Source organism: Panulirus ornatus, chromosome 2, assembly GCF_036320965.1.
Source record: "Panulirus ornatus isolate Po-2019 chromosome 2, ASM3632096v1, whole genome shotgun sequence".
Classification (NCBI taxonomy): Eukaryota; Metazoa; Arthropoda; class Malacostraca; order Decapoda; family Palinuridae; genus Panulirus; species Panulirus ornatus.
Window position 1 is genome coordinate 87,880,512 of NC_092225.1, and position 25,377 is coordinate 87,905,888.

At 39.5% G+C, this 25,377-nt stretch overlaps 1 protein-coding gene across 1 annotated transcript; it reads right to left on the reverse strand.

Annotated features, from left to right (window-relative positions):
- Nucleotides 1-4,791: 4,791 nt before the first annotated feature.
- On the reverse strand, nt 4,792-25,377 carry BI-1 (Bax Inhibitor-1). Its single transcript, XM_071679075.1, has 5 exons — nt 24,808-25,377; nt 22,315-22,597; nt 18,423-18,596; nt 9,840-10,010; nt 4,792-6,946 (listed from the first exon to the last, which is right to left on the reverse strand). Exons 1-5 carry the CDS (start codon nt 24,855-24,857, stop codon nt 6,914-6,916), a joined length of 711 nt encoding a protein of 236 aa, XP_071535176.1. The 5' UTR covers nt 24,858-25,377; the 3' UTR covers nt 4,792-6,913.

Genomic DNA, 25,377 nt, shown 5'->3' on the forward strand with positions numbered 1-25,377 from the left:
GCCCACTGTAAAATCTCAAGGTAGTATCATAAGTTTTCTCTACATTAAAGAACACTGCTATTATATGATGATTTTGCAAATCCCCTCTGAATGTTGCTTGATATTCATAGCAAGAGGCCTGTGGAAGATTGAAACCACATTGAAATTGAGTGATACTATTAGTAAAGATCTAGTCCATGCAATAGGTTCATAGCTTGTAGAAATGGTAGAATCTTTACTTAGCTTAAGGACAGCAAGATTAAGGGATTTCTTTCAACTATATGAGAGTACATATGCATCCATGTTCGGTTACACAAATCTAGTAAGATTCTTTAAAATATTACCATTCTTAATCACAAGAGTGGATCCACTATGGGATGGATAGTCATTGCTTTGTCCTGGAATTTACAAATGTTATTTTTGTCAGCATTTGAAATGATGCTTGCAAAACAATCATATGCTTCTTCAACATCAGGATGTTCAAAAGCTCATAGGGTAAAGCTCTCGTTTTAAACTCAAGTTTACATCTTTGGAGAATTTTCTGTTCTTTTCTACAGGACTTAAAAAGATAACTTCTATGATCTTAATCAGTCCATTCAGGCCTTCTACAAAACATCACTGGAGCAAAGTGAAAGGTCAGTACCAATATATACATTGCCTCTATTATTTGTGTTCACTGAAATCACTAACAAAAGGGTTTGGTAGTTAATCTATTGTCTTCAGTATCAGCTTGCATAAGTTTTCTTGAATGAATATATAAGGAGCTTGTACTAATTTCTGATTTCAAATTTACTCATGCCACTGTTGCTGTAAAGCAGTCCATTATCTGTGATTGATCTGTTATTCACAATAATATCAGATCCACCTTAGCCCCTATTATCAGGTAGAGGGTCGAATCTATAGAATCTATAGTCAAATTCAGGGGTTAAGCTCCCATTTCCTAGCTTACTTTCTTCCAGGCTTATATCAGAAGACCACATTCCCCTAAAGTTTCAGCATTTTTCATTCATCACAAATCAATGTTTTGAAAAGTTACAAATGCTATTCTTGAAGAGTTCTTTGAGTTTTTGAATTTACTTGCATATGACTTTCCTGGTTTGGAATCATGCTTTGGCAATAGAGCAGATGTGAGGATTGGACCTTCCTCTTCTTTGTCCAGGGACTCATTTTCAATACTTGATTCAGAAACAGTTGGTTCTGAGTTGGATGTCTTATGCTTCCTCAATTTTTGGATCTTAGAAGCACTATATAAATACTCCTTTGGGTAAATGCACAACAGATTCTCCTCAGAAGAAGCACCCAAAGGATGCTCCCTGGAAAGAGCACCCAAAAGGTGCCCTCAAGAAGCATCCAAGTGATGTTTCCTCACAAAGGAGACATCCAAATTGATACCTCCTATGTAGCAAATGGGAATGATCAGAAGCACTTAATCTGCCACCATCATAAAAGATTGAAGGTTCAGAAGTATCATTAGTGATGCTGTTTGTCTTTTTTCCTTTACTTGGAGCTAGTGATTGCTGTACTTGATTTCTTCTATGACAGCCCAAACTCTTTTGCATATAAGATTCTACTTATATCCCTACTTACTTCTATAAAATCTCTTTTGAGCATAAAGAGTTTAAAACTGCTTTTCTCTTCCAAATCTAATGCAATTCTTGTTACTGGATCTCTGTATGCCTCCATAATTATAACAGTTACACATGTATACGAGTGTGATATCTCAAGCAGATTCCCCAGAAACATAAATCTAATCACTCTTTTGCATGCTCACATAGTTGACCATGGTATATCAGGTTCATTGAAATCTAAATACAGATTGTAGTTCATGCATCATTTCCTTGTCATACCGAATAATGGGAAGCTTCCTGTGGATTTTATGAAGATATCTAACTTAAAGGATATGGTATGGTCATCCACTTCTGCCGGGAATAAAGTAGAGAAAAGTACACTGCAAGGTGGCTGGCACAAACTGTGGCCAAGCTTAATGTTTCAGGACAAGGAAAGGAATGAACCTGACTTCTGTGGATTAGTTTCTAAGGAAGAGGTATTGATCCAAGAATTGGTCGAGTATGCTAAGAGTATGACTAACCCAAAGTGTCTTGCAATAACCAAAGAGATTACAGAGGAAAACCTAGGGGAATGGATGAACATTGATAATAATGAGCCTGTTGTTTATCAACCAACTGATCAAGAAATCATGGAGAAGGTTTAGCGAGGTGAGAAAAAACAAACAAGATCACCATGAAGAACGTGCAGAGGAAAACCAGAAAGTGGAAGGATTTCTATAGATAACTGTATTCAGATGACGAGAGACACAATTGCAGGACTGGAACAAAGGGACTTTATAACAGAACAAGTAATTATGTCTGTTTCTTTGATTCAATGAAAATCAAGAAAAAGCCAAAGTACAAGAAGCAAGCTATATTGCAAGAATGGTTGAAGGTCTTTAATAATACTGCTAAGGCTCATTCCAGCACAGAAAACCCACTTCCTTGCACCTCCTTTGCCCCTGATGTGCAAGTATCTGTTGACCATGGAGACCCTAACGACTCTGCATATCATGAAGACTGCTAATCCTATAGACATTGCTGACCCTGCATATCCTGAAGACAAAGCTAATCCTGGAGACACTGCCGACCATGAAGACCCTGATGCACTTCTGATTTAATCTGATGTAAGAATGTATGTGAGAAATACTTAGAAAAGCAAATGGATTTGTATGTAGCATTTATGGATCTGGAGAAGGCATATGATAGAGTTGATAGAGATGCTCTGTGGAAGGTATTAAGAATATATGGTGTGGGAGGCAAGTTGTTAGAAGCAGTGAAAAGTTTTTATCGAGGATGTAAGGCATGTGTACGTGTAGGAAGAGAGGAAAGTGATTGGTTCTCAGTGAATGTAGGTTTGCGGCAGGGGTGTGTGATGTCTCCATGGTTGTTTAATTTGTTTATGGATGGGGTTGTTAGGGAGGTAAATGCAAGAGTTTTGGAAAGAGGGGCAAGTATGAAGTCTGTTGGGGATGAGAGAGCTTGGGAAGTGAGTCAGTTGTTGTTCGCTGATGATACAGCGCTGGTGGCTGATTCATGTGAGAAACTGCAGAAGCTGGTGACTGAATTTGGTAAAGTGTGTGGAAGAAGAAAGTTAAGAGTAAATGTGAATAAGAGCAAGGTTATTAGGTACAGTAGGGTTGAGGGTCAAGTCAATTGGGAGGTGAGTTTGAATGGAGAAAAACTGGAGGAAGTGAAGTGTTTTAGATACCTGGGAGTGGATCTGGCAGTGGATGGAACCATGGAAGCGGAAGTGGATCATAGGGTGGGGGAGGGGGCGAAAATCCTGGGGGCCTTGAAGAATGTGTGGAAGTCGAGAACATTATCTCGGAAAGCAAAAATGGGTATGTTTGAAGGAATAGTGGTTCCAACAATGTTGTATGGTTGCGAGGCATGGCCTATGGATAGAGTTGTGCGCAGGAGGATGGATGTGCTGGAAATGAGATGTTTGAGGACAATGTGTGGTGCGAGGTGGTTTGATCGAGTGAGTAACGTAAGGGTAAGAGAGATGTGTGGAAATAAAAAGAGCATGGTTGAGAGAGCAGAAGAGGGTGTTTTGAAGTGGTTTGGGCACATGGAGAGAATGAGTGAGGAAAGATTGACCAAGAGGATATATGTGTCGGAGGTGGAGGGAACGAGGAGAAGAGGGAGACCAAATTGGAGGTGGAAAGATGGAGTGAAAAAGATTTTGTGTGATCGGGGCCTGAACATGCAGGAGGGTGAAAGGAGGGCAAGGAATAGAGTGAATTGGAGCGATGTGGTATACCGGGGTTGACGTGCTGTCAGTGGATTTAATCAAGGCATGTGAAGCGTCTGGGGTAAACCATGGAAAGCTGTGTAGGTATGTATATTTGCGTGTGTGGACGTATGTATATACATGTGTATGGGGGGGGGGGCATTTCTTTCGTCTGTTTCCTTGCGCTACCTCGCAAACGCGGGAGACAGCGACAAAGTATAATAAAAAAAAAAAAAAAATAAATAATGGTTATATCATTTCCTGTTTTAAGCTTTGTTCTACCTTTGATAACACAACAACTGTATGTGGAATGAGCTGGCAAGATTAAGGGTTGGGTCAATTTCTATTTTCTGGCATCTTCTGTGGTCAAGCAATGGCCAAGTGCCAAGATTGCCAGATTAAAGAAGTACAACCTGTATTTGTGTCAAAGTGGAGGGCGCAAGTAGACAACCAAATTGAAGATGGAAAGATTGAGTGAAAAAAATTTTGAGTAATCAGGACCTGAACAGCAGAAGGGTGAAAGGCATGTAAGGGATAGAGTGAATTGGAATGATGTGATATTCAAGGATTGACATGCTGTCAGTGATGTAAAGTGGCTGAGGAAAACCATGAAAGATTCTGTGGAGACTGGTTGAGGATAGGGGGCTATGGTTTCAGTGCAGTGCGGATGAGCAAATGCAGCCTTTCTTCGTATGTTCCTAGTGCTACTTCATTAATGTTGGAAAACTGACAATAAAGTTTATAAAATGTAGGGCAAATTACAAATAAATAAAACGCTGTTATAAACATAAGTGTCCAGAGCACCATTCATTAGAAGCGGCCACTCTAAATACTATTATGTGTTTGCTTTTATGACAATCCTTTTCGGATTATGAGTTGTAAATCTTATTAGTAGAAATGGCTAGTTTCCTAAGTCCTAGTTATACAAGAGTGCACCTGTGCTACCTTATGTCAATGCATCAGTCCAAACATCTTCCTAAGAAGAGATCCATCAGTGGGAAAATTTATACGATGTAAAAAAAATATAAGTATTGGAAAAGTACTTTATTGATAATCATGACAGCATCCATCAAGAAAATATTACAATAACTTTTTCAAAGTTCACCAAGTAACCAGACTCCACAGTACAGAAATGTTCTACATGATACACAGATCACACCAATACCCCAAATACCTCAACCTGATTGATAAGAATTCTAATCATCCAGTAGTCTTTACTACCGAGAAAAAATCAAGATGCTTGGTGATCAGGCTCCAGGTAGCCAAAGTACTGAAGCAATTATAAGAACATAATCTACTACTTCAAGATGAATCAAACAACAGGAGTAAACTAGTTCATCCCCTCACCATCAACAGTCCACGAAGTACATCACTTATGTTTTTCCTGCAGCAAATCCAAATCTCTACTCATTTCATAATATGTGCCACAGGCAACACTGATACTACCATCTAATGGTGATGGGTTTTGCAAGGGGAAGTAGCTTCCCTTCCCACAACATCCTTCTAAAAATACATTGCTTGACAAATTGTTGATTACAAAGAAAAACAAGACAATACAATGGACTGTCTTGGGTAAATCCCTCCATCATAATACAGGTTGGCAAAAATCACCTAACCCTCGCCATAACACTGCCACTCCAATCTACGGTATCATGAACAGTTCCAAAACAGTTTAGTAGTCTTCATGAATATCTACTTTGTGCTATGACAAGTTCAAAAACTTTATGGGACTTTTAAAACAAATCTGTTGAAAGTTATTGAATGTCAGCTTGCTTAAGAGCAGTTATAGTTCCATATTCTTGCTTATGAATAAGTTATGCCTAGATACTCATGATAGCACAAACCAGTGTAAAAACATATGAAAACTAAACAACCACCCAAGATGACAGGCAAATTCTCATTAATGAAAAAATGAGAAGTGTTTATCTTCCAAGATATATCCATATAAATTTCTTTGAATTGAGAGAGGGAAAAAGCAATAATCATAACCCCATGTCTAATATCCAGCGTATAGCAAAATGGATAAATCAAATTTGAATACAAAGCAAATATTATAAGTGTCCCTTGACAATATAAACACAGCTATTCCTCTTGCAGTGGTGATGAAACATACGAAAAAGGAATGGATACAATTACAAAACATGATCCTTACAAGATCCTTGATTAATCAATAAAACTAAGTAGTTATAGGAAAGTACAATCCCCAGTATTACATAGAAGAAAAAAGGCCAGTGACATCATTTGGTTGAACTCTCCAAAATATATACTGTACATATCAACCATATGATAACATTCCATATCTGTATAACATAAAACTGTGAATGTTTAGGTGAAAGAATCTTGAATTCACCTATGCTGCACTGAATACCTTGAGCTCTAAGAGAGCTTCACACAAGACCAAGCTTAACATAAATTGTATCTGCAGTCTACTTTAACTGCATGTGATCAATGTTTGCTGACACATGACACTAGTGCACTAGAAATCAGAACTCAGCACACTTGGCAAATGCTTGGTGCAACTCTCAAAGAGGCAAATGTGATCTCAGAAATTCATAAGATGGATATGCCTCGATTATAAAATCAATGACAACATTGTTTGTGACGATACAATCATAATAAAAAGTGCTGCACTAAAGAAATAATTTACATTAAACTTAAGGTGTGCCTAGACACTGGAAACCTGAATTACTGATTCTCCATAACAGATGACAGGACCTATTAGTTATTAGATGGTGATATGAATATCAAACAAGTGCGTACAGAACTAAAATAGAAACATAAGAAGTGTGCAAGATGTACTGGCTCCATGGCAACTTTAACTCTATTGGAGATTATGGACAAAATAAAGCAATAACAAGTTGATCAATTTATATCAAAACCTACCAAGTCCCCTCGCCATGAGCAATATTATCAACTTTCTTCCATGCCATTATTAAGCAGATTTCTCTCCTTAGAGATGTTCTGTCAAAATGCAATTCTACATTACTTTCAAAATTCTTTCCTTATACAAACATATTTACATGCTAATAATTATGGAAAAAAAGTGGGTTGCATGATTTCAGTTTCAAAGTGTGACTGCAATCAACCTATGACAGTTATCCTGCTGACACAAACTTAAAACTACTTATGGCTTAGACTAACCGTTGGTGAATTAATCCTTCTTCCTCCTCTTACTCTGGGCCTCCTGAAAGGAAAAGAAGGAATTACAATACAAGGTACAAATTCACTTGAAAAGGGCTAGACAGATTATGAACATCTGATATATATGGTGGCAAGACAAAGGAAGAACAGAATGGAAGAAAGGTGAGGCAAAGGAATGGAAAATGATCTGGAGAGACAGAGGCAAGGGAGTGGAAAATGATCTGAAGAGACAGAGATGAAGCATTCAGAGCAATGAAAAAGGGGTGTGGAAAGCAGTGGTGTGGGAAGGGCTGTACAAGGAGGGAAGGTAAGGAATGAGATAGAAAGAAGCCAAGAAGTGAGGAAATGGATTGGAGGAATAAAGGGTAAGTAGTAGTAGTCATGCATAACAAATGTGCAAAGGTGTGGAATAAAGTAAAAATAGTCTATTATCCTAATGTTTTAGTGAACAAAAATAAGAAACAATAAAAATTATGATTGTTCATTATCCTAGTTTTTCAACTAAGATACTGCTTTTTCCTTAACATCTATGTAATTATTACTTATGCTGAATTCTACGTGCTAAAATGATAATCAAATCCTTTTTAGCCGGTTCAGTTCTCTGAGCTAAATATATAGTTAAGCCAAACGCAAACAAAAATGTAATCGTCAATTAGGAAGTCTGCCTATAGGGCATAAAATATAGGTCAAGGAAACCTATTTATTGTGGGATACTGAAGCACTTACTCAATATAAAACAAAATATGAATTCAAAAGTTCAGTGTCTCCCAGAAATTTGCCTATATCTCCATACATTTTCAAATGTGATGTCACACTTTCATTTTAGTACTGTCTCATTTTTTCTTTGGCCTTGATTACTATCTGCAGATGTCTAAGCATAGAACTGACAAGGTTCCTGAAGTATTCTAGGTCTACGTTTTGAGTTTTTAAGGTCTTGATCTCCTAAATGAAGTGAGGCACTGACAAAATGTTTAAGGAAGCAGTTGGTTGATCATGCATTTTAAGCACCCAGTGTGCCAAGGAATCTCATGTACCCACATTTTCTTACTTCCCAACAAGAATTTGGGCTTTCTACTCCTCAGAAAGGTAAGAGCAAATCATATTGAAGCACAGTGCTCAGAAATGAAATTCTCAAAATGAAGTGGCAGCCAGGAAGATTAAAGATAGAATATCTTTCTTTCAAGATAACTGGAGGCACACCAAGGCTGCTGGTGGTGCAAACACCATCAGACACATTAGTCTCAGGGACCAGATGTATGATAATCTCAACCTGATAGCATCATATGCTTGTTCTTAGCCATGTATTGCCTCTAAAAATATACAGGGGCCAGACAATGTTCTTTTGTGGAGACACTGTACACAAGATAGTGGCTGCGAACTTAACTTGGGTGGCGGCAAAGAGGATGGTGGAGGTGGCTGCAAGTGTGATGGCAGAAACAGTGGAAGAAGTGGTGGTGGCAAAGATGGTAGCAGGAGTGGTAGCATCAGCAAAGGGGATGGCATAAATACATGAAGAGATGGTGGTAACTGTTGTGGACAAAACTGCAACCAACATCTATGCCATTCTTTCTGCTATCTCTTTTCCCATCAACACTGCCTCTACAACATCTATGCCATCCACAATGATTATGGATGATATTGTACACAAATTTCTTAAGAAAGGGGGTGACAAAGCTGTTGCTGGTTAGTTACGATTTTCAATGTATGTATGAATCATGGTGAGGTACATGTTGATTGGAGGAATGCCTGTACAGACCCACTGTTTAAAGACTTGGAGGATAACAGTCAATGTTTAAAGTACAGACATATACAGAGATATGTGCTTGTTGAGTGAACCTGTAAGTTGCACTGGAGAGTGGTGATTGAGAGAGAATTGGAATGCACAGAGTGATACACTGGTGGAACAATGTGGTTTAAGGAATGGTAGACGAGTGGATACAGTAAAAAAAAATTAGAGAGCCAGAATTTTAGTCACTTATGGATTTAAACAAGGCACACAACAGGGTTGATGGAGAAGCTTTGTGGAAGTGTTACGAATATATGGTGTGCTGATTGAGAGGATGAAGGCATGTACAGAGCATCAGATTAGGGAGGAGCACTGTGGTTTCAGAAGCGGTAGAATGTATGACGGAAGTACTTAGAAAAAGATGGATTTGCATATGGCATTTATGGATCTGGATAAGGGATATGACAGGGTGGATAGAGATGCTTTGTGGAAGATCTTAAAAATATATATTGTGAAGGTACACTGCTAGAAGACTAACAGGTTCCCAGTGAAGGTCGGTTTTCAGCAAGGGCGTGTGATGTCGCCATGGTTGTTTAATTTGTTTATGGATGGGGAGGTGAGGAAGGTAAATGCAAGTTTTGGAGAGAAGGGCAAGAATGCAGTCTGTTGGAGATGAAAGGGTCTGGGAAGTGAGACAATTGTTGTTCACCAATGATACAGCACTAGTGGCTGATACAAGTGAAAAACTGCAGAAGTGGAAGACTGAGTATGGAAAAGTGTGACAGCAGAAATTATAGAGTAAATGTGATTAAGAGCAACAGTGCTGATTTATTGTTTAGGGAGCTTCAACCTGCAAAAACAAAAGCAGTCCTCTTCAACAGGAATCATAAATTTGCAAACATCAATGTTTTATATAATCTATCTTCATGCCTAGCAACATTCAGGGTGATGAATATGACAGTTCTGCCAATCAAAAATAAAGCAATGTACTTTATACCAGTAATGGTTCTTTCCTTCAGCCAGTCTTATGTTAACCACCTTGTACTGCCCAACTTTTCAGCATGTCAAACTCTTTCAAAGCAGTCCAACACATATAATACACAAAAAGACAGACAATCATCTTACCCTATGCAGCTTTGGATCTTTCCACATACTGCACAAAAAACTCAAAATCTAGAATTCAACCTCACTCTGTGCACTGTATGCTTACCTTGTCAGTGAGGATGATAAGAAGGCGTTTGAATACAGCAATGAAATCAATGAAAAGGTCCAAACTGTGCATTATATAATCCTTGTCTCCTTGCCGAGCCTTTTCTATAATAACCTGGGTGTCGAAAACGATGAAGCCACACATCACAGCCAATCCAACATACAAGTTCACCTGCAAAATAAGAAAAAAATTATTGTCTAATATTCCAGTATGTAATAATGTATGATACTTTATTCTTGGACATTCTATTTTTTTTGGAAGACACTGAAGAGGGATAAATAAATGCTCCTTGCAGAACCTCAGTGTAGTTTCAAGGGCTCTAGAGGTGAAACCTTTGTGAACACCTTTGGCTTATCAATCAGCATTAAATTGGTTAACCACGTTAAGTCATTTTGTGGGTGATTTCAAGTATCTAATATATGGAGATCGGTCAGGGGACAGTGTCAATATTTTTGTTGGTATCTATTGATATGATTGCCCTATTGCGGACTATCATACCCTAACAGTTAGTGTACTCAACTATTCCACAAAAGGTCCTGGGTTCAAACACTGGATGTTGGAGGGTATTATGGGTCCTATGAAAGTGCATGTTCATATGTACTATACCCAAGTTCATATACATCCACATTTGTATCGAAAGGTTATGTAAAATGCTAGCTGCTGGCAATGCGAGCCTGATGGGATCTAATAATGTAAAACCCGTTGCTCATGGATGAAATGGAGGGCATTTCCCTATTAGGGGTGATCATGGCCTAGCGGTCAGCATTCCCAACTACCACACTAGAAGGTTCTAGGTTTGAATCCTAGCTGTTGGAGGGTTCATATTTTATATACACATATATGTAGCATCTCTCCTACTTACATACGTATACTTATGTATATCTCGCTTTTTAAACCAGGTATTCCCAATCACCAGTCCTTTTTCAGCACATAAATCTACAAGCTCTTCACCATTTCCATTTACAACACTGAACACCCCATGTATACCAATTATTCCCTCAACTGCCACATTACTCACCTTTGCATTCAAATCACCCATCACTATAACCCGGTCTCGTGCATCAAAACCACTAACACACTCATTCAGCTGCTCCCAAAACACTTGCCTCTCATGATCTTTCTTCTCATGCCCAGGTGCATATGCACCAATAATCACCCATCTCTCTCCATCAACTTTCAGTTTTACCCATATTAATCGAGAATTTACTTTCTTACATTCTATCACATACTCCCACAACTCCTGTTTCAGGAGTAGTGCTACTCCTTCCCTTGCTCTTGTCCTCTCACTAACCCGAGAGATGGCCAGAGAGCGTTATTGGATTACGTGTTCATTGACAGGCACGCGAAAGAGAGACTTTTGGATGTTAATGTGCTGAGAGGTGCAACTGGAGGGATGTCTGATCATTATCTTGTGGAGGCTAAGGTGAAGATTTGTATGGGTTTTCAGAAAAGAAGAGTGAATGTTCGGGTGAAGAGGGTGGTGAGAGTATGTGAGCTTGGGAAGGAGACTTGTGTGAGGAAGTACCAGGAGAGACTGAGTACAGAATGGAAAAAGGTGAGAACAATGGAAGTGGGGGATGAATGGGATGTATTTAGGGAATCAGAGATGGATTGCACAAAAGATGCTTGTAGCATGAGAAGAGTGGGAGGTGGGTTGATTAGAAAGGGTAGTGAGTGGTGGGATGAAGTAGTAAGATTACTAGTGAAAGAGAAGAGAGAGGCATTTGGACAATTTTTGCAGGGAAAAAATGCAATTGAGTGGGAGATGTATAAAAGAAAGAGACAGGAGGTCAAGAGAAAGGTGCAAGAGGTGAAAAAGAGGGCAAATGAGAGTTGGGGTGAGAGAGTATCATTAAATTTTAGGGAGAATAAAAGTGTGTAAGACAAGGGAGCAAATGGGAACTTCAGTAAAGGGCGCAAATGGGGAGGTGATAAGTAGTGGTGATGTGAGAAGGAGATGGAGTGAGTATTTTGAAGGTTTGTTGAATGTGTTTGATGATAGAGTGGCAGATATAGGGTGTTTTGGTCGAGGTGGTGTGCAAAGTGAGAGGGTTAGGGAAAATGATTTGGTAAACAGAGAAGAGGTAGTAAAAGCTTTGCAGAAGATGAAAGCCGGCAAGGCAGCAGGTTTGGATGGTATTGCAGTGGAATATATTCAAAAAGGGGGTGACTGTATTGTTGACTGGTTGGTAAGGTTATTTAATGTATGTATGACACATGGTGAGGTGCCTGAGGATTGGCGGAATGCGTGCATAGTGATATTGTACAAAGGCAAAGGGGATAAGAGTGAGTGCTCAAATTACAGAGGTATAAGTTTGTTGAGTATTCCTGGTAAATTATATGGGAGGGTGAAGACATGTACAGAGCATCAAATTGGGGAAGAGCAGTGTGGTTTCAGAAGTGGTAGAGGATGTGTGGATCAGGTGTTTGCTTTGAAGAATGTATGTGAGAAATACTTAGAAAAGCAAATGGATTTGTATGTAGCATTTATGGATCTGGAGAAGGCATATGATGGAGTTGATAGAGATGCTCTGTGGAAGGTATTAAGAATGTATGGTGTGGGAGGCAAGTTGTTAGAAGCAGTGAAAAGTTTTTATCGAGGATGTAAGGCATGTGTACGTGTAGGAAGAGAGGAAAGTGATTGGTTCTCAGTGAATGTAGGTTTGCGGCAGGGGTGTGTGATGTCTCCATGGTTGTTTAATTTGTTTATGGATGGGGTTGTTAGGGTGGTGAATGCAAGAGTTTTGGAAAGAGGGGCAAGTATGAAGACTGTTGGGGATGAGAGAGCTTGGGAAGTGAGTCAGTTGTTGTTCGCTGATGATACAGCGCTGGTGGCTGATTCATGTGAGAAACTGCAGAAGCTGGTGACTGAGTTTGGTAAAGTGTGTGAAAGAAGTAAGTTAAGAGTAAATGTGAATAAGAGCAAGGTTATTAGGTACAGTAGGGTTGAGGGTCAAGTCAATTGGGAGGTAAGTTTGAATGGAGAAAAACTGGAGGAAGTAAAGTGTTTTAGATATCTGGGAGTGGATCTGGCTGCGGATGGAACCATGGAAGCGGAAGTGAATCATAGGGTGGGGGAGGGGGCGAAAATCCTGGGAGCCTTGAAGAATGTGAGGAAGTCGAGAACATTATCTCGGAAAGCAAAAATGGGTATGTTTGAAGGAATTGTGGTTCCAACAATGTTGTATGGTTGCGAGGCTAGGCCTATGGATATAGTTGTGCGCAGGACGGTGGATGTGCTGGAAATGAGATGTTTGAGGACAATGTGTGGTGTGAGGTGGTTTGATTGAGTAAGTAATGTAAGGGTAAGAGAGATGTGTGGAAATAAAAAGAGCGTGGTTGAGAGAGCAGAAGAGGGTGTTTTGAAATGGTTTGGGCATATGGAGAGAATGAGTGAGGAAAGATTGACCAAGAGGATATATGTGTCGGAGGTGGAGGGAACGAGGAGAAGTGGGAGACCAAATTGGAGGTGGAAAGATGGAGTGAAAAAGATTTTGTGCGATTGGGGCCTGAACATGCAGGAGGGTGAAAGGCGGGCAAGGAATAGAGTGAATTGGATCGATGTGGTATACTGGGGTTGACGTGCTGTCGGTGGATTGAATCAGGGCATGTGAAGCATCTGGGGTAAACTATGGAAAGTTGTGTGGGGCCTGGATGTGGAAAGGGAGCTGTGGTTTCGAGCATTATTGCATGACAGCTGGAGACCGAGTGTGAACGAATGGGGCCTTTGTTGTCTTTTCCTAGCGCTACCTTGCACACATGAGGGGGGAGGGGGATGGTATTCCATGTGTGGCGAGGTGGCGATGGGAATGAATAGAGGCAGAAAGTGTGAATTGTGTGCATGTGTATATATTTATGTGTGTGTTTGTATATATATGTGTACATTGAGATGTATAGGTATGTATATTTGCGTGTGTGGGCGTGTGTGTGTGTGTACATTGTGTATGGGGGTGGGTTGTGCCATTTCTTTCATCTGTTTCCTTGCGCTACCTCTCAAACGCAGGAGACAGCAACAAAGCAAAATAAATAAATAAATAAATAAATGATACAGCGCTGGTGGCTGATTCATGTGAGAAACTGCAGAAGCTGGTGACTGAGTTTGGTAAAGTGTGTGGAAGAAGAAAGTCAAGAGTAAATGTGAATAAGAGCAAGGTTATTAGGTACAGTAGGGTTGAGGGTCAAGTCAATTGGGAGGTGAGTTTGAATGGAGAAAAACTGGAGGAAGTGAAGTGTTTTAGATATCTGGGAGTGGATCTGGCAGCGGATGGAACCATGGAAGCGGAAGTGGATCATAGGGTGGGGGAGGGGGCGAAAATTCTGGGGGCCTTGAAGAATGTGTGGAAGTCGAGAACATTATCTCGGAAAGCAAAAATGGGTATGTTTGAAGGAATAGTAGTTCCAACAATGTTGTATGGTTGCGAGGCGTGGGCTATGGATAGAGTTGTGCGCAGGAGGATGGATGTGCTGGAAATGAGATGTTTGAGGACAATGTGTGGTGTGAGGTGGTTTGATCGAGTGAGTAACGTAAGGGTAAGAGAGATGTGTGGAAATAAAAAGAGCGTGGTTGAGAGAGCAGAAGAGGGTGTTTTGAAGTGGTTTGGGCACATGGAGAGGATGAGTGAGGAAAGATTGACCAAGAGGATATATGTGTCGGAGGTGGAGGGAGCAAGGGGAAGAGGGAGACCAAATTGGAGGTGGAAAGATGGAGTGAAAAAGATTTTGTGTGATCGGGGCCTGAACATGCAGGAGGGTGAAAGGAGGGCAAGGAATAGAGTGAATTGGAGCGATGTGGTATACCGGGGTTGACGTGCTGTCAGTGGATTGAATCAAGGCATGTGAAGCGTCTGGGGTAAACCATGGAAAGCTGTGTAGGTATGTATATTTGCGTGTGTGGACGTATGTATATACATGTGTATGGGGGGGGGGGCCATTTCTTTCGTCTGTTTCCTTGCGCTACCTCGCAAACGCGGGAGACAGCGACAAAGTATTAAAAAAAAAAAAAATAAATAAATAAATAAATATGTAGCATTTATAGATCTGGAGAAGGCATATGATAAGAGTTGATAGAGATGCTCTGTGGAAGGTATTAAGAATATATGGTGTGGGAGGCAAGTTGTTAGAAGCAGTGAAAAGTTTTTATCGAGGATGTAAGGCATGTGTATGTGTAGGAAGAGAGGAAAGTGATTGGTTCTCAGCAAATGTAGGTTTGCGGCTGGGGTGTGTGATGTCTCCATGGTTGTTTAATTTGTTTATGTATGGGGTTGTTAGGGAGGTGAATGCTAGGGTTTAGGAAAGAGGGGTAAGTATGCAGTCTGTTGTGGATTAGAGAGCTTGGGAAGCGAGTCAGTTGTTGTTCGCTGATGATACAGTGCTGGTGGCTGATTCATGTGAGAAACTGCAGAACCTGGTGAGTGAGCTTGGTAAAGTGTGTGAAAGAAGAGAGTTGATAGTAAATGTGAATAAGAGCAAGGTTATTTGGTACAGTAGGGCTGTGGGTCAAGTCAATTGGGAGGTAAGTTTGAATGGAGAGAAACTGGAGGAAGAAGTGTTTTAGATATCTGGGAGTAGATTTGGCAGCGGATGGAACCATGGAAGTGGAAGTGAATCAAAAGGTGGGGGAGAGGGCAAAGATCCTGGGAGCCTTGAAGAATGTGTGGAAGTAGAGAACATTATCTCGGAAAGCAAAAATGGCTATGTTTGAAGGAATAGGGGTTCCAACAATGTTGTATGGTTGCGAGGCGTGGGCTATAGATAGAGTTGTGCGCAGGACGGTGGATGTGCTGGAAATGAGATGTTTGAGGACAATATGTGGGGTGAGGTGGTTTGATCGAGTAAGTAATGTAAGGGTAAGAGAGATGTGTGGAAAAAAAAAGAGCGTGGTTGAGAGAGCAGAAAAGGGTGTTTTGAAATGGTTTGGGCACATGGAGAGAATGAGTGAGGAAAGATTGACCAAGGGGATATATGTGTCAGAGGTGGAGGGAACGAGAAGTGGGAGACCAAATTGGAGGTGGAAAGATGGAGTGAAAAAGATTTTGAGTGATCGGGGCCTGAACATTCAGGAGGGTGAAAGGCGGGCAAGGAATAGAGTGAATTGGATCAATGTGGTATACCGGGGTCGACGTGCTGTCAGTGGATTGAATCAGGGCATGTGAAGCGTCTGGGGTAAACCATGGAAAGTTCTATGGGGCCTGGATGTGGAAAGGGAGCTGTGGTTTCGGGCATTATTGCCTGACAGCTAGAGACTGAGTGTGAACGAATGGGGCCTTTGTTGTCTTTTCCTAGTGCTACCTCGAACACATGAGGGGGGAGGGGGATGTTATTCCATGTGTGGCAAGGTTGCGATGGGAATGAATAAAGGCAGGCAGTGTGAATTGTGTGCATGTGTATATATGTATGTGTCTGTGTGTGTATATATATGTGTACATTGAGATGTATGGGTATGTATATTTGCGTGTGTGGACATGTATGTATATACATGTGTATGGGGTTGGGTTGAGCCATTTCTTTCGTCTGTTTCCTTGCGCTACCTCACAAATGCGGGAGATAGCGACAAAGCAAAATAAATAAATATACATATACACACACCCACATTATATTGTTGAAATGGTTTGGACACATGGAGAGAGCAAGTGAGGAAAGATTGACAAAGAGGAAATATGTGTCAGAGGTGGAAGGAACAAGGAGAAGCGGGAGACCAAATTGGAGGTGGAAGGATGTAGTGAAAAAGATTTGGGGCGATTGGGGCCTGAACATACATGAGTGTGAAAGGTGTGCAAGGAATAGAGTGAATTTGAACGATATGGTATACTGGGGTTGACATGCTGTTAATGGAGTGAACCAGGGCATGTGAAGCGCCTGGGGTAAACCATGGAGAGGTCTGTGGGGTCTGGATGAGGAAAGGGAGCTGAAGTTTTGGTGCATTACACGACAGCTAAAGACCGAGTGTGAACGAATGTGGTCTTTTTGTCTTTTCCTTGCACTACCTTGCTGCAGGGGGAGGGGGGGATGCTGTTTTCTGTGTGGCGGGGTGGCGAAGAGAATGGATGAAGGCAGCAAGTATGACTATGTACATGTGTATATATTCCTATGAGTCCACAGGGAAAATGAAATACAATAAGTTCCCAAGTGCACTTCCGTGCAATAATCACATCATCAAGGGAGACAAGAGAGAAATATAACAGTCAGTTGATATACATCAAAGAGACGAAGCTAGGACGCCATTTGGTAAACAGCCACCATGTTTACCAAATGGCGTCTTAGCTTCGTCTCTTCGATGCATATCAACTGACTTATATTTCTCTCGTGTCTCCCGATGATGTGATTATTACACGAAAGTGCACTTGGGAACTTACCGTGTTTCATTTTCCCTGTGGACTCAGGAATATCTTGATCACGCGCAAAATTGTGATCTTTTCCAATGTGTATATTGTACATGTCTGTGTATGTATATGTATGTATATTTGTGTATGTGTGTGGGTATGGGTGCTTGTGCACATATATGTGTATGTGGGGGTTGGGCCATTCTTTGTCTGTTTCCTTGCACTACCTCACTGACACAGGACACAGCAATTAAGTATCATAAAATAAATGTAATACATATATATTTATCTATACGTTTATCTATTTGTTATACTTAATTGCCGTCTCTCGCATTAGTGAGGTAGCGCAGGGAAACAGACGAGGAATGGCCCAACCCACCCACATACACATTTATATACATAAACGCCCAGACATACACATACATATAAATTTCAAAGTATACATACATCTGTATACACAGATATATACACATATACACAATTACATATTCATACTAGCTGCCTTTATCCATTTCTGGCACCAACCTGCCTCACATGAAACAGCATCCCAACCCCATGCTTCAGTGAGGTAGTGCCAGGAAAACAGACAAAAAAAGGCCACATTTGTTCAAACTCAGTCTCTAGCTGTCATGTGTAATGCACTAAAACCACAGCTCCCTATACACATCTAGGCCACACGGACCTTTCCATGGTTTACCCCAGATGTTTCACATGCCCTGGTTCAGTCCATTGACACAACGTTAACCCCGGTATACCACATAATTCCAATTCACTCAATTCCTTGCACGTCTCTCACCCTCCTGTATGTTCAGGCCCCGATAGCTCAAAATCTTTTACACACCATCCTTACACCTCCAATTTGGTCTCCCACTTTTCCTTGTTCCCTCCACCTCTGACACATATATCGTCTTTGTCAATCTTTCCTCACTCATTCTCTTAATATGTCCAAACCATTTCAACACACCCTCTCCTGTTCTCTCAACCACTCTTTTTATTTCCACACTTCTCTCTTACCCTTTCATATATACCTTAAGGACTTACCATCACACACTTTCAACTCATTAGTCTTTTATTTTTCAGTGAGGATTATATGTGAACTGCATCACAGCCACCAACTTGATTCTTTTTAAAGATCTGTTTCTACCATATTTCACATGTAAACACATAGAAGTATTAATTTTCATTATGTAAAAAGACTTCATAAGAAAGCAATGCATGCACAGCATGGTCATTCTTACTGAACTACAGCTGAACTGTGGCTAACCTGAAAGAGGAGTCGTGACCCAAAGAAGACGTTGAGCATGGACAGCCAAAACAGGGTGGAGATACCAGACAGCAGTGTGCCACCTAGGTACAGGTAGTGCCCACGGGGTGCATACAAGGCAGACAGCGAAAAGCAGGCAAAAACCACACTTGTGCCCAGCAATGCCTGGAATATCTGAAAAAAAAAAAAGAAAAAAATAAATACATATGGAAGGCATAAAAATCAATCATAATATAATGGGGATATATATACAAGCATGTATGTACATAGACCTCTTGATTTATACGTTATGTTGTTGAAAACGGCCATAAAATTAAAAAATGTATAAATCAAATAATGTAAGTAATAAAGAGCAGAGAGTTTCATTATAAATAAGGCACTATCAAATTATACACTAATGAAAAACAACAGTATACACATAACAGAAAAATATGATATACATTCTGTATAATAGACAGAAAACACCATACTTTAAATCTTGGTGCAGTCGTTTCATGGGAAATGTATGTACTTGAGGCATTTTGCCCCCCCCCCCCCAAAAAGTCTTGTCCTCATTAAAAACTGTTTAGGAAAATAACCGCCTTCCTTGACAATGGTCTTGAGGGTTCCCATGAAACTTTTTGCACAATGACTGAATCAAATCACTGTATACCTTTCTAGTCTGCACTTTAGTAGTACTGCATCAGCATTCTAAATCATTCCCAGTACAGACTTTACATTCTTAATAGCATCAAAGTGTTAAAAGATTTTTGTGCAATTTCAAACACAGGAATTTTACCTATCTTAACTGGCACTAGAAAAGCATTAACGTGTTGACAAAGGCTTCATGGACATAACTTCTCTAACCTTCATGGTCCATTACACTATGCTAATTTTTTGGCGACTGTTGCTGTTATGAATACTGATGTAAAGATATCAGTTATAACTAAAATGTTTTAAAGCGGTCTTAACTACTCATCTTTTATTTCTTATTTCTCCCACACAACTGTTAGAATCCTTCATGTTAAAAAGCATGTAATTATAACTGCCCAAAAAGTAGAGCTGATTCATGTAATTCATTAGTAATTTCTATGGATGAAACTTCTATTCAGGGCCATTTTTCTGATACTATCTGCAAAAAATTATATAAAACTAGCACAAATTTGTATCAATATTAGATATGAGAAATGATGAGGAGGGAAAATACATTTCCTGAGGGCAGGAATATTTTCATCTTTAAGGCACTGGAAACTGCATGATTTACAAGTGTTAAGACCTGTTCATTAACAGCGTGCATATCAAATGTCCCGTGATTCTAAGCATTCCCATCTCGCCAATTTTGTGTTCTTCAAAATGGTCACATCTTTACTGTTTCGCAAAGTTTATGCATACCTATCAACAGTTTGTGATCAAGCAACTAAAGAAGGAATGTTCTTCCTGTCAATAAACCATGCTGACTTGAGTTATGGAGATGATTGGACTATGAAGCAATCATCCTACACCTTGGGACTTTCTCAAAAGGTATATCTTGAAAGTGTAGGACTTTCTCAAAAGGTATATCTTGAAAGTGGAACAATATTCTGCTTGTATAACGCCCACCACACACCAGTCAGCAACTGCCACCAGGCTGACATCACAGACCTGCCTCCTACCAACAATTCTAAGCTCATTTATGCAGCTCATGAGCGTAATTCCACATGAATTACAGCAGGTAATGAGTAAAGGTCTTTCAATAATGAGGGGAATACTATCCAGGATAGAACTCTCGAGAAAAATTGCAGTTTTGGGCCAAATTAGGGTTTTCAACTTTCAAACCCTTACTTTCACTCACTTTTCTATCAAAAAACAGACATACAGGAGAAAGAGGCAAGGCCAGCCTGTTTCTGCTATCTTGGAAATAATGTTATCAGCCAGCTAGTAACCTTTGCTAATGTATTTGATGCTGCTAATTCTCTTCGTATAGGTGGGAACTGCAAATTATGTTACAGGCTCTTAGCAAGTGATTCTCTCTGGTCATCCTTATCAATCTATCTGTGCTTCTAATGCCTGTTAACTTGGGGAACTTCCTCAATGGAGTGGCCACAGCAAAAGAGTCTATATAAATGTTGAACTCCAGTGCTACTTTTTTAGCCTTTAGTGTCTTACCCTTAACAGGCCATTAGCAGATGGTAACTCTAGCGCAGTGTTTTCAGAGGCTACTATCTAATGTTCCTACCAACTACTTCTAACTAATGTCTACCTAATACTTCTGCCCAAGGTGACAACCTACTACTTCTCCCTAATACTCCCAGTTAATTCTCCAACTAACTACTTCTACCAAAAGCCTGTGTTTAACATTCCTACCTACCTACTACTAACTACTACCTATTGTTCTTACCATTTTGCCAAAAGGCCGGGCAAGCGCAAAGCGCGCACCACAAGAAAATCAAGTTTAAATAATGAGCTCTGTGAGTTAAACGGTAAAGTATTATTTGGGACAAGGAGAGGTTGCATGTTTGCGGTCAGAATACCAGCAGTCTACATGCGAGAGACAGGAAAAAAAAGTATCTGGGTCAAAGGAGTGCAGCCTGACAACCACTAAGGGAAGGCAGTGCCAATATTTTACTTCCCCGGTTGGAGGCTGCTTAGCAAATACTACCAACAGGTCATCCCTAACAGATGGTTCATCCACTGAGGGAGGAGCAAGATGCTAAACCTTATAATGCTGAGTGTCTATGTCGAGAATCACTGATGACTGCTCTGTGCTTCATATGAGGAATAACTGTGGACAGTTCTATGCTTCATATGTGGTTTAATGGTTCCTGCTCTCATTTGAATTCCCAGGTGATGTACGATTCCATTACATAACAAGAGCAACCTAACAACACGGCTGAAAAAATATCACAGTTCCCCTTAACTTGTTAAAAAAAATCTACCTATGTCATCATGGCAGGAAACCCAATTTTACAAACCTTTACAAACCTACCAATGTAGATATCTTGTGAATCAAAAGAGACAATGACTCTTCATTTAGTTATTATCTAAGATGAAAATAAAGTTAACTTCATGAAAATGATATGCCAGTGCAAATTATTTGTGTATAATTCTTACATAAAAATATATATAATATGGAATATAAAATAATATGGATAGGATATGTGATATCACACATGTAAAAACCCTTAAGTATGTAAAATAAGGTGTATATAGAACGAAATCAGACTTTGAGGAAAACCACAACCATTGTTATATTACATTATTAAGTAGCAACCATGCCACCAGCCAAAGGGCCCTCCTCTGTCTAATCAACAGCCTCACATCATTAATATGGAAGAGTATACTACTTTTTCTAGTCAGTGACATAAGAATTGGCAGTCACATCACTGCTCTATTCACTTAGAAAGGTGCAGTATATTTCAGTGTTATATAAGGAATAGTTAACTTATTCCTAAGGCATCTATTTTGACTAAAATGTAATGGTAGTCTGAGTATGGCTATTTCAACTGGGCAACTGCCTCCATCTGCCTTCGTCATTTGTTCTATTCAAAAGCATGGTGCTGTTCTTTTCTTGAATGTGCTGCATGAACTAATTAATAAACTGTCCATTGAAGTGTAGTAGTACCATGTTTCCCCTTATAACCACAATTGCATCATAACTAATATATTCACCACTTACAATGAATCTACAAGTTACATTAATTTCTTAAAACTCTAAAACTAATTACAACCATATGATGATGACGATAAATAAGGAGGTGGTTGGAGGAGAGCATTTAGCTTTCAATTGGATACAAACTTCAATATTCATAACAAGCACCTTAAAAATTCCAACATTTCTATCTTTATGATTGCAAACTCATAACTAATAAGAAAGATAAAAGTACAAGACAATCCCTTATCAGCTCAAGTCAGGGAGACAAAATAAAAAACTTACCAAACTAGGGTTGACCACAACAGCCAGCTGAAGCAGAGGACCTAAGTTGCAGCCACAGAGGAAGGCAAAAGAGCCAAGAAGAGAGAGGCGCTGGATCTGGTTTTTGTTATTATATGGAGTTTTGGCGAGCCAAATCAATATCCCAATGGCTCCTAAACTAGTCAGCAATCCAGCTCCAATGAGAGTGCTGAACATGTGTGCATAACCACCAGCTGAAGCAGTTATGCATGCCAGAGTGAAGGTTGCATACACATTCTTAAGGTGCTGCCTCACTGGGGCCTCACTGAAACACAATGCTTAAGAATTAGGTATATTCAAATTATTTGAATCATATTTTATGTAAATGAGTATACTTATGTCATATTTAAAAGAGCAGTTTCATGAGATATTTAATGTTTTGGGATCTTTTTTTCAATATTACCTGCACTCCAATAATTTGCAAAAAATATTCGTTTTTGTAATCAGCATAGTGTGTCACTGCATCTAAGTTTGCATACTAATCACACAATAATTTTCTACCTCATTCCACTCATTTCCTGCCTAAGATAGGTAGTACATCGAGTTTACCTTGTGAAGCCTTCAGAGTTCTCCTCCAAAACCTGGACCGAGTCCCACATTCTGAGTTGGGTTAATGGGATGGTAAAGAGTAAGTTCAAATGTCTATAGAAATTTAGGAATCTGACAGAGTGAGGGACAGATCCAATTAGCATAAATTCAACTCCTATATCTTTGAAGACATCTAAACTCAACATATCTGCAAAATTTGGATTCAGCCACATTCATAAGATGCATGGCAGCTTTCTGTGGAATGTATTATTAGTTAAAGAAATTAAGCATCTCTAGTCCCTACAGGCATGTTTTCTTGCTGTATTACAGCTTCACAAAAGGTGTATCAATAACATATCTCATAAAGCTCTAGAGAATCCATACAAGTGCCTGGTGAATATTTGATGTCAGGTGTCCATTCTGTTCATGTACTGCTTCAAAGACTTTGATGAGAGAGGTACCACTGGATACTTACCACTAACAACTGGTGGTAAAGAGTGCTTTTACCCACATAATAATCCTACATTTCAAGGCCTGTCCACTCAACAAGAACTTGCAATTGTTGGAATAGATGGTGCAACACCTAAAACCATCTCTAGCATACTTAATTCAATGGTACATCGTAACATTGAAACACAAGAACATATACATAAGAAAATGGATATATTATCCAAGTGTTCACTTAACATAATGTTAACCTCATCTTCCTTGATCTTCATACCCTTCCCACTTAAACCTTTTATGAAACATTACAAATCAATGCCCACATCAATATCAAATATAAATTAGGGTAATTTTACATTTCACACCTCACAGAAGTTACAAAGTTTTAAATCACATGTAATCAATTCATCTATTCTTTACTCTGACATACATCACTTACCTCGTGAACACCATTAGAAAAATATATAGCTCACCAAAAAATCTCTGTGGGGCAGAAATCTTAAAATTACTGTTACGTGGATTCAGTAAATCTATTTCAAGCAGCACTCTCATGTATATGACTTTACCTTGCAATACCACCACAAAAACATACCACTCACTCACAAATAGGTTAGGAAAAAACTGCAAAATTACCAATTTTGTATATCCTATATATGACATCCCCATTGAAATGTATAAATGTACACTGTGTATGTATTTTGCTATATAAGCCCCATACTAAATTACTTCTAACAAGCATAAAGAATCTACTGACATACGGTTCTATCAAAACTTTAGGTTATTTCGGTGTTGTTCCCAAAGTAAAATTCAATCAATGCCAGGTGAAATGTCCAACAAATCAGTCTAACCTAATCCCAAAGCAGGTGGTTCTGAAGCCTGGCTCCATAACCTTACCCTCTTAACATACAATACCTTGACCAATTAGGAAATTGAAAGATTGAAGAAACGAAAGAAAAAAATGGAGTATGTGGAAATAAGGAAGATGGGAATAACAACGTCTGACCCACCGACGCCAAGTCTGTCAAACTTGTTGGCAAAATAACCAGTACGTTAACATTATGGCGACCCTAGTTTGTACCCGATGACCCTCCTACCATCTAATCACGAGTGACAGGTTCATAAACCTTTATTATGTTATTGAATGGAATCATCCAGCGGTGCAAAATTCAGAAGATATGCAAAAAAGAAAAAAAAAGAACAACTTGTTCCCTAAGCAGGAAAGTGATGTAAATAAGGCTGTCTACCAATTACCAGCCTTCAGACTCCACGCCTACTTGCCTTTCGCTTTAAAACAGGTGAAATTCAGGCTGAAAGGTAAACCAGTGCCTCTCTATATTCACATAGCACTATTGTTACTTGCAAAATCTAGAGATAAGAGGAATATCGAAAAAAATGAATGCAACTACGGTTTAATCATCTATCAATCACACAAACGAAGGGCTTCACTTTGTTCATTCTCCACAAACCAAACACTGAAATCTTCTGAAATAATAATATACTTACAGATTTTCGTTGAGGCTACGGGTAAATCTCTGCAAGTTAATCCCATCCATGGTGGTGATGGCTGTCGTGAGCTTATGAGACAAATCCTTAGACGCTCTAACTTCTTCAGAGGCAAATGGCGACTATGAAAGTGTACTCCAAACTGTCAACAACACGTCAGGAAACTTTCTCTCACTCTGTACAGTTGTATCACTTCAAAAAGTGTTCAGAGTATATGTCTAAACAAAGATATATCGAGAAACGATTACCAGATGCCTCTTAAAAGTGGTTTATTAAACAAATAATTACGAGTGTTGCAAGAAGCCATAACTCCTACGTCAGCGATGTTCGATACGCCTGACAGCGACTTGAGCGCATGGATTGAATTGCTTCCGATCTTAAAGCTATAAAAGAGATGAATTGCTCTATAGATTTAGAATTAATGTATTTCATCTATCTTTATTTTCTAGTCAACAATATATAAAAACAAATACTATTCTCTGCGGATTCCGTATATAAAAGTAGATTGCACAGTACCAAACACTGATAACTAAGTCACATGAACGTCTTACGTGGCCTTACGCACGCAGG